The sequence below is a fragment of the Rhyacophila brunnea genome, unplaced genomic scaffold (genome assembly GCF_057557595.1).
Source record: "Rhyacophila brunnea isolate RB1 unplaced genomic scaffold, BYU_Rbru_1.0 scaffold_24, whole genome shotgun sequence".
NCBI lineage: Eukaryota > Metazoa > Arthropoda > Insecta > Trichoptera > Rhyacophilidae > Rhyacophila > Rhyacophila brunnea.
The window spans coordinates 20,069,262-20,080,234 of NW_028232904.1; the positions used below are offsets into that span (position 1 = coordinate 20,069,262).

At 33.8% G+C, this 10,973-nt stretch overlaps 1 protein-coding gene across 1 annotated transcript; it reads right to left on the minus strand.

Moving 5' to 3' along the window:
• Positions 1 to 5,286: 5,286 nt before the first annotated feature.
• RpLP0 (ribosomal protein LP0) lies at positions 5,287 to 10,929 on the minus strand. The gene is made up of 5 exons (XM_085950985.1): positions 10,891 to 10,929; positions 10,625 to 10,715; positions 9,608 to 10,001; positions 8,205 to 8,329; positions 5,287 to 6,159 (listed from the first exon to the last, which is right to left on the minus strand). The coding sequence occupies exons 2-5, from the start codon at positions 10,676 to 10,678 to the stop codon at positions 5,791 to 5,793; spliced, it is 942 nt and encodes a 313-aa protein (XP_085807111.1). The 5' UTR covers positions 10,679 to 10,715; positions 10,891 to 10,929; the 3' UTR covers positions 5,287 to 5,790.
• Between the last annotated feature and the right edge of the window lie 44 nt (positions 10,930 to 10,973).

Sequence of the window (10,973 nt, forward strand, 5' to 3'; positions counted from 1 at the left end):
GAATTACTCTGTTTACATACAACACACAGCAGTCGTGTTTGTATTGCTCAGGACCGCATTTAAGTGAACGCATTGTAATAATCAATATTATAATTGAATATAAGAAACACATTTTGATTGTATCGTATATTTGAGCATTGCTATATTATCATTGTATGCGTTGATACTTTGATATTATTCACTGTTAATTCTTCGTGGAATACCAGTACACAAGATTTTTTAAGATTGTGAATAACGTGATATATATTTATTTATTTTGCTTACAATATTAATTGACTATGAGACGTGTTTGTGTTCAGATATTTATAATCCATATACCTACCCATAGATATGTACGTACTATATATTATATAAGTTAGGAAAGGAAAGTTGTTTATATATTATATATCGAGTGCTTAAGGGGACGCTCTACAGAATTGCCCTTGAGAATTGAAAATATGGTTTTTTTACATGTGGTCCGGAATTGTTGCTCTACTGGTAATATTCAAAGGTCGCCGACAATGCTTTGGTCTAAAGTAAATAATGATCTCTCATAACATAACACTGTCAACGTGAATAAAATATGGGGTGACCAAAAAATGATATCTTCTAATATACGTAAATGTTACTAAATTCAATTTGTTAATCATCTGTTTGGTGGGAAATATTGTAACCAATATGATGGATAGCCACGATATAAACTTAATAATATATTAATAACGTTTTAACCAGAAATTGTCCGAGAGCTAAACATACGAAGGATGTTGAAATACATATCTACCTACATTTTTTATTTCATGTGCTATCCAAAAAACATTATTATTGAATAGTATTTATTTTGAATGTGTAAGACCTATTACATAATTATTAAAAAAATAGGTACACATTGTTTAATTCTAATGCATATTTAAAAAAAAGTGTAATATAGTGATGTCTGTTTATTATAAAAAGAAAGTGACTTTTTATTAAAAGAAATGAAAATATAATTAATTATATTTTCATTTCTTTTAAAATGGAATTCTACCATTTACTTGGTTACTACTGCTAACTCAATTAATGACTTTTTATTACTTACCCGATTAGTTTAATTAATTTAGTCTGACACTTTTACAAACAAGAACCGCAATTTTACTTTTATAAAAATAGGTAGGTACAATAATTATTGTTGGTAAGTAAAGCCACTGCAAGAAATAATTTATATAAAAAAATATTATTAACGTAGAGACACCCACACATTTTTTTATTCAAAGCTAGCGTCGCTGAGAAGATAGCAAAGTTACCGACCAGGGCTGTCGAAGACTAATTACTTATTTTTATGATGTGTTTTTAATTGTGTGCAATTTGGCGGAAAAATATAATATATAGATACAGTTGCTTACCATTCGGGTATCCAATGAGATGGGTTTTGTTTAATCTTTTGCAGACATCCTACAGTTTTATTTTTTATCTTGCCCATCTCACGTAAGGATATCTGATATTATAAAAGTTACATAGTACAACAGTGTTTAAATCTAATATGTAATTGTACAGGTTTAATTAAAAACTATAACAAAATTAACATTTTAATGATTTACAGATTTTCCTATGTTATATCAACTTAATATCAATTTTAATGAGACAAGATACATATTACGATATATCCAAAATACACATCATCAGATAATATGTGAAATATTTTGATAAGCAAAAAAATAAGAACAATACAAAAATAACATAACATAATCAGCCAGTCTTTTCATAATTATTTTAGATAAATGTTGTATGCCGTTTGACGCTTAGAATTATGTAATTATTCCATCTGTTCAGTAAGCTATTTTTAACTTTAAATTTGTAACTTTTTAAAACGTAAAATTAGATTGATATTATTTTGACAGCCCTGTATTCGTTCCACTGGCTTCAGGTTACGTCGCATACATGTTATGTTTGAAGGGAATAATAATAATAATATTCATTCGCCCGAGAATTGTAATTAATAATTATTGCGTTTCTTAAAATAAATCCCCGATGGTTAGAGGTTTTTGAGGTTAGACTGAATTAAAATGACGTCCTTTCAACTCTGAGATCATTCTCTGAATGAACTATGAATGACCTTGTTCCTGTTCATCGGGCTCTTAAGGGTAAGCTCTACAGAATTGCCCTTGAGAATTGAAAATATGATTTTTTTATATGTGGTCCGGAATTGTTGGTCTACTAGCAATATACAAAGGTCGCCGACAATGCTTGTGTCAAATGTAAATGGTCTCTAAATTAAATTTAAATCATAAACACGGTCGACGTGAAGACAGAATGGGGTGACCAAAAAATAATATCTTCTAATATAGGTAGGTACGTAAATGTTACTAAATTCAATTTGTTAATCAACTGTTTGGGAGAAAGTATTGCAACCAATATGATGGTGACATTTTCAATTATGTGGTTGCCACAATATAAACTTAATAATATATTAATAACTTTGTAACCTGAAATTGTCCGAGAATTAAACATACGAAGGATGTTGAAATGCATATCTACCTACATTTTTATTTCATGTGCTATCCAAAAAACATTAATAATGAATAGTGTTTATTTGTAATGTTTATGACCTACGTATTAAAAATAATAGGTATTGTTTAATTCTAATGCATATTTTTTAAAACGTAGAATTTAGTGTCTGCCTATTATAAAAAGAAAGTGACTTTTTATTGACTGCGCAACTTCACTTTTATACTAGTGAAACAAGTGGTAGGTAGAACCATTATTGCATGAAAAGGCAATGGGCGAAATAATTTATATCATGAGTGCCTAAAAATAATTATTAACATACAGTCACTAGATACATTATTTTTTTATTAGACCATCCGACTGGCGGGCGACGCCAGGGCTGTCGACGCAATTAATTATATTGTACTTTTTAAATTTTATTTATAATATATTTTATTCAAGTTTTGTGCATCTAATGCCGGGTCCACACTGGCAACATGTCGCGCGACAACCTCGATAAATTTTACGATAATTATCATAATGGCTTAAGAAATTTTACGATAATTATCATACTTATCGTAAAATTTAACGAGGTTGCCGGCGACATGTTGCCAATGTGGACCCTGCATAATATCCACTGTGGTTCACGTAGTGGAATGGACCTGTTGTTTCTGGGGTCAACTAATTCAAGAAGTAAACACCCATGATAGATTTTTTCTAGTTTTAGTTGCATTATATTCCAAAACTCATTTTGGATTTTATAAATGGAAATTTCTTGGTGTACATAGTAAACAAACCTACGAATAAAAAAAGACAGGAAGGAACATACTGATTCATCGCCATAAAAACTGGCAACCAAATTCGCCATTTTGGAAAGCGATGACTTTGCGAAAACAAATATCGTGTGGTCTGCACGTGTGCGGTAAACTTAAATAGGTAATTTTGTGTATTTTATGTTTGTGTATCATGCATTGTTGGCCATATTTTCCGGCCTTTCTTGATTGCCGTGACACAATATGTTCCTTCCAGTCTTTTTTATTCATAGAAAAAAACAGTATGTTGTATTAGTTATATAACGTATTATGAATCTGTAATAAAATAATACACAATTAAAATATTTTCAAATTGAAAAAAACACATTTTCATAGCTTTGAGCCGTGCTCACTCATGAATGTCGAATATTCTTCATTTAGGTAAGTATATACAAATTTTGATGTTATCTTGAAAATTAAACAGGTATCTGACCTTTTCACTATATTATACATGTACCTACATGCAAATGTATTGTTTTCAAATAATTGATATGGATTATATATCATCGTATTATTTTCTCGAAATCATAAACATACTATAATAGTATTTGAGTATCAACCTACGCTCAATTTGAATTAGGTAATAATAATACTATGACGAAATTAACATTTTAAAAATATTAATGGATATAATATTTTGACAGCCCTGTTTTCTGATCGGCGGACACGTGCAGTTGTTTATCAAATAATAATGTGTAAGACGGCCGACAATGCCAATAATATATATTTTTTTTTAAATAAAATCTCCGATGATTAGTGGTTTTTGCGAAAATATCGATTTAAATTAACGTCCTAACGACGCCGATGTCCTTTTGATACTAGATTATATTTCAATCTCCTCCTCTTGAGCCCCCTCTTAAAGCCAGACGTTATCTACAAAAAAGTTTTTTTTTTTTTTTGAGATAACGTTATTTTACATTTACGGCTACATGATTGTCAGTTATGTCAATCTTTTCTAATTTCTTATTAAATCGTCAGTAAAGTTTAACGCTAATTACATAAGTTACCCTTGTTTTCATATTTTTTTAAAACTATCCCTATAAATTTTAACATCATCATAAGCAAGATAAATGTACAATACACAATAAATTATAAAATATTAACATTAGGTTTTAAATAAACATTTCCCTTGTTAAATTACAAAAATCTAAAATAACGATTTTTGGCTCTCCTGTAAAGTTGCACTTTTGTAGATAGTGTTGTTTGACACTAAGCCCTCGATATATTGCAAGTATATATATTATATTGTAGTATAACTTAATTAAACCTGAACTAATTATAAATATGTAAGTTAAACTTAATTACGGCTGAATTAATTACAGTGATGGGATATTTACAAGAATTTAATAATGTGTTTTCTATATCTTTATGTAAACTTTATTTTTGATTAATATAATAATATGACATATATATTATTACCTTTTATAATTTTATTTACTTTATTGCTATTATTATAATTACTTTATTACTAGTATTACTTTTGAAAGACATATCGAGTAAGTACCTAAATAACCTACCTATCTTTTCATAAATTCCCAACTTTCAAATATAATTATACTAAAATGTGTTGTTATTTTAAACCTTCATTATTATATTATATGAGTACGTAGTAACTACGTAAGGTACTACGGTCAAAGGGCCAACGTAAATCCTCAGTGATCCCCTGCATTTTTTTTATCGCGTCGCTTTTTCTCGTAAGTTATCGGCTGTCGTCGACATGCTTCATTTCGTTGCATGAGTAACCCGCTTCGTTGCCTATCTCTATATTTAGAACATCTATGGGTTCAACAAAATATCCAAAACATAATAAATCACTAGAACGGAACGATTTAAGATAAAACACACAGGCATGATTTCTGAATTTGATCATTACTATTCAAGCCCTATTGCATCGTATGCTCTCACTCGCCGATGCTTTTATAACTTATTTTTAGTCATAACTATCTAACTTCAGGCGAATGTGGCATGTTTAAGATTTATTATACCATTTCTTGGTCACATTTAATTAGAAGGTATTAAAAATAAAACACTGAAATAATGTCCCAAATATTTTATTGTGGAGCCAATATGCATTCAGAAAACCATACAACATTATCAAAGTAAAATATGAACTACGTCAAAACGCAGAATGAAGGTTTACCCGATCGCCATATGAGCTTCCCAGCTCGACGAGTGTGAGTCAACCTTCATTTGTCAGAGTTTAAACCAGTGATTCCCAAACAAATCACTACCGCCCCCGTAGTATGAGGAAAATTGATACCTCAATTTTTTCACCAGAATGAGTCATTTTATGTATCATAAAACTTAATGGATATAAAAATACAATCATAAGTTTTTTCACCAGTATGTGCCATTTTTCTTACAATTATAATTGCAAACATAGCACTTTAAAGAGACTTCATGGGGCATTGCAGGTAGAATACAAGCATACCCCAAAAGAAGGTAACAGGCCGAAAAATTTTGGAAAAACCTGGTTTAAAAAATGGCAAATAATCTTTTTGTCATTATTGTATGCTTTATAAGATGCAGTAATTGGTATTTAATCGAAGAGACCGAGTCCCATATCTTCATCGCTCTCCGGTTCCTCCTCAACCACCTTCTCGACCGCCTTGGCAGCGGCGGCGGGAGCAGCAGCAGCCGCAGGGGCTGCAGCAGCGAACTTGGAAGGATCCTTGATGTACTCCTTGATGGTGGTAGCTTCCTTGAAGTCCACTTCGGTGGTGGCGGCCACGGCCAGCAGATTCTTGAATCCGTTGGCGATGGAGTGAGGCGCAGACGCCAAGGTCGGGTATCCGATCTCCAAGCAGACGGCAGCCAAATTGGCAACACCAGACATGAATTTGGCGCGGAGATCCTCAGGCTTGATGTCCAAGATCTCAGGAGCGAACAGAGTACCGGAATCGTAAACCTGACAAAATATGAACAAATTATTGAATTAATTTACCCTTGAAATTCACATCAAAAATGTAGTCGCACTATGGATTCAATATTAATTATTTTGAATGACAACCAAAATATATCTACCTAGTAGTCCACGCCTGTATACATTTCCCTCAAAAAGTGTTACCTAATTTAATGTACTAGTTTTAGTATAAAAACTATGATTCCGAGAAAAATAGTAAGTTGCACTATACTGCCGTACTAAGCACAGAGGCCGTAACTGATGTATTTAGGTATTTTCATATTTTTCGATATTTGGATTCTGCAGAGTTTTTGTATAAGATCGGTGAATAAATCCAAGCCGTAACTGCTATAGTTACGGAGAAATCAAGGGTTTTAATAGCCGTATCTACGGAGTTTGAGAAAAAAACTCGATAAATACTAAGCGATTCGGTTGTAACTATCATTTACTAAGGGATTTTAGCCGTATCTGACATAGATACGGCTAATATCAATACATAATATTAATAATAATAATAACATAAATCAAATTTGTAAACAAATTTTAAACCAAAATTAACTATTATAGACAAATAAAATAAATAAAAAGTTCCCCAGTATTAGCAGGAAAAGTAAAATAATATGAAAGCTCTGATCTCCCACTTGCCTAAAATGCAGATACGGCCTCTGTGCTTAGTACGGCAGTATAATTGTACGCCAAATATGCTAAAACTATTGTAGTTTTGAAAGATTCAATGTAAAGAATGTTCCGTGTTTTAATACTAAATCAGTATATAGAAAAGAGTGGCAAGAATGGCAACACTGCCATCAAATTAAATGGAGTTTGGGCAGTAAACAGGTTGAGGCGTAAACATTGGCCCGCAAAGACGCCGACTACCTTGCTTGTCATGACAGTATTAATTTACATATGCACATGTATACATGGACAATATGAAGGTTTGTTAACAGATTTTACAAATTTGTTTCGAAGCAGATGTATATAGGTATGTTCCTACCGAACAGTGTTCGATTGCACAAATCGTTGCTCATATTTTAATGGAGATAATAATGGTTAAACGATAGGTTCGTATCATTCAACCTGAATTGAACAAATCAAATTGTACGGTTGGATTTGGGAATGTTTGGTAGAATGTCCAAGGAAACGTTTTTCTGACATTTGACAGATCGTCATTACTCTATGGATCATCCGAATTGGTTTGACGTTTCGTGTCAAACCATTTCTGATGGTCCGAGAACGGTTTGATTTTCAATGATACACTGAACAAAACGTCAAATCGCAAACCATTTCCGGTCTACTTTCTACTCATACAATTTGTACGTATATTGTCTATGGTTTAGTTTGATTCAGGTTGAATGATACGAACCTGATATAAAATGTCACTCTCATATTGCCAGTCTGATAATCATGTATAAATCTATCAAACTAGGATAGTAATGAAGATGTTTTATTTAGTCCCAAAGTGTAGCCTATATCACAATAATTAGCAATGAAGCTGTATTAGAAGGGACAGAGCTTAATAAAAAAAAAATTCAGATAAAGCAGTCCCTGGCACCGAATAATTATTACATGGTAAATTGCGCCCACGATAACCGAGCAGGTAATGTGTTATCCTATAATGTCGTAGGTCGCAGATTCGAATTCGGAGTAATTTTATAATCTGTGTTTGGACCCAATAGGTTGAGTACATCCACATTTCACATAATTAAAAAAATCTGTTAATGCAACTCTACTCTAGCCCAAATGATCCTCTTAGGACCTGACATGGTCAGAAAAAAAAATTGTGATAACCTCACAAATAATTCGTATGTTTTAACTTGACATGCTCAGTCTTAGGATCATTAATTGAGAAGGTGACCTCATTTACAGAATGTTAAATTTATTATCACATATCCAACAATTGAGTCAATTTGCTTGACGTCTGTGAACCATGTTTGTCTACTCTATATCACAAATTAGTCAACCCCTAGTCTAGCAGATCAATTATTGTCAAGTTCAAATCGATACACAAAATGCAATCAGTCAGACGACAAAATATTTGTTCGAAGTATTACCTGCTCAACCAACAGTCCGTATGAGAACGGAGAGATGTTCAGCATGTTGAGAAGAGTGGCTTCGGAAGCTCCCACTTTGTCTCCGGGCTTCAAGATGTGGACATCGTTGATGATTTCAATTGTTCCTGTGATTAAATCAAAAACATATTAGTAATCAAAATATTATATTTAATATGTTTTTACTCACTTTTAATCCAATACAAAATTATAACGTCCCCCTTATTATGGGTATTGAAAGTACTGCAAATCGAAGTTGTACTGAATATCGAAACGCTAATAACTTCTTCACCGCGGAACATTTAATTACTATTTAATTACCACATTGAAATGAGGTTAGAGAAACGTTAGTGCTGTGAGCTATTTAGTTCTCTGAAACTGTCCCACCACAAACGATGGTAATCGGTCCTGAAGTCACTTGAAATTAAATTCTTTTCACAATCCACCAATAATTGGTTAGGGCACCAACAAGGATATGCTCAATCCAAATGTTTCCTTTGCTTCACAGTGAGTGTATGTAAGCTAAATGGACAGCATGCGATGTGCACAAATCTCTGGGAATCACCAATCTCATCATCCGAATGTAATATTCTATGATCTACCGTACTCAAATAGACAAATTTAATAAACCGATTTGTCACTCTCATATTGCCAGTTTGATGATCATGTGTAAATCCATCAAACTAGGATAGTAATGAAGTCGTTCATATAGTCCCAAAGCGAAAGCCTTTACCACAATGATTAGCGGTTTAGGTATTAGAAGGGACAAATTTAATTAGAATTCTAAAATAAAGATAGGCGTTCATTTGGTTCAAATCACATAAGTCTCAATCCTGTGCATTTAAACACAACATTAGAAATTACTATTTAAACTATAATTATTATTACTGTGCATGCATGCTGAATACCTTCCAACTTTGTTGCAAGTGCCAATAGCTGCCTTTCCAAACAAATATGCCAACGCTGAGTGGAAAAGTTATGTATTTTGTGCAATGACATTATTAATGGACGACGCACTCAATACAGTAGCTAGCAAGCAAATTAGCATGTATAGGTAGACGTCACGCAATTTCATTATGCGATATCACGCATCGGGAATTTATAGCAATATGACCTTTATTGTAATGGCGTTAGAGCAGTGTTTCTAATGTCAATGTTCATTTGAGCGAACCCGTTTGAAACGAACCATTCGGCAGACCAACAAAAAGCATCAGGAATTTATAGCAATATCACCTTTATTGTAATGGCGTTAGAACAGATTATGCCATTCGGCAGACCCGACAATCAAGTTAGTGTCATTTTCTTTTCCAGATGATTCGTCCATATTAATGTCACTGGTTTTGTGAATCATAACTTAATCGCACATAGTCAGCGAGGCATTTTAGCAAGTGTATATTGTGGCTTACCCTTGGAAATCTTGGTGGGGATGGAGAGAGCCTGGAAGAAAGAAGTCTTCTCGGGTCCAAGACCGGTGTTCTGGGCAGGGACGACGACGGAGAGTGGGGCAATGGCTCCAGCACGGGCGGGAGCTCGCACCTTGTTCTCTAACAGCTTGTCGCGTACCTCCACCAGGTCTCCGCGGGTGAACACGAAGCCTACGTTCCCCTTGATGTTGGGGAGGAGCTTCTCCAGGGCGGGGTTGTTCTCAAGGTGTCCTCGGATGGCCTTCCTCATCATGGTGTTCTTGCCCATGAGTACGACGGCGTGGCCGCGCAGGGACATGCGGATCTGCTGCATCTGCTTCGATCCCACATTGTCGGCTCCCACAATGAAGCATTTGGGATATTCATCCAACAGTTGCTGTGGACAAGGACATAAAGATTAGAAAATGTTTCGATACCATTTGAACAGTGGCAACTGTCAATTCCTTTTGTTTCCAAGACAAATAAAGTAGACAACAGATACATTACATTAAGCAACAGCATGTTTGTGTCCATGACTATTTCTGACAGCATGACATGTAGCCTATTGCATCATTGCCTCTGGCTCGGCATCGCAATCATATTATCTGTCAAAACTATCAAACTTCATGCTTACGAGGTATGATAACGGGTTATGAATGTAGGTTGTTTCAATCATTAGGAGCCCTCGAATGCAGTGCGATAATCGCTTACAGCGTAATTACAGAATAATTATTAGTGTCCTGATAATTAATAACCATGTTTGATCACGTCTACAAGTATGCTTGACACTCGTTAGATGTTAATTCCAATTGCATGACAAGTTGTAGATAAAAATGCATATTGTAGAAATAAATGGTCAAATGTAACTCTCATATTGCCAGTAAAATTGCCATGTTTAAAGCAATTTTACTAGGATAGTAATGAAGTATCAATCTTGTCCCAAAGCGAAGCTGTCGACTATACAAAATAGAAGCAGTATTAGAAGGGACCTAGCTATTAAAATATGGTTTTTCCACTTACGATAAGTTTTGTGAAGTATTTTGACTTCCATGATGCCTTGTCCTCCCTACCCATTTTGGAGTGTGCAGGGAATTCGCGAGAAATTTAAGGACTGCAAAAGAACACATATTGTGGTTAGAAAATACGCTCAGTGTCAAAAACATCATAATTTTGTAAAATATCCTGACGAATGATTTCACATATAAATTCCAATGTCGATTTGCATAAAGTTAAATGTTTTTACAGGCAGATGCCATCGTTATTTAAAGATTAGTATAGTAACTCACCTAAGCGAAATTAACAGCTCGAAGTTCTCGGGCGGAATGGCCGACTTCCGTTTTGACTTTCGCCAACTTCATGTGGAAGGCTA

What these genes read in the sequence shown, in the direction of transcription:
- RpLP0 (XM_085950985.1), bottom strand. Translation starts at nt 10,678, where the DNA reads ATGGGTAGGGAGGACAAGGCATCATGGAAGTCAAAATACTTCACAAAA. An exon ending in CCCCACCAAGATTTCCAAGG is followed by an intron (nt 8,330 to 9,607) that starts GTAAGCCACAAT and finishes ATTTAATCACAG; the next exon opens with GAACAATTGAAATCATCAAC. An exon ending in ACGGACTGTTGGTTGAGCAG is followed by an intron (nt 6,160 to 8,204) that starts GTAATACTTCGA and finishes ATATTTTGTCAG; the next exon opens with GTTTACGATTCCGGTACTCT.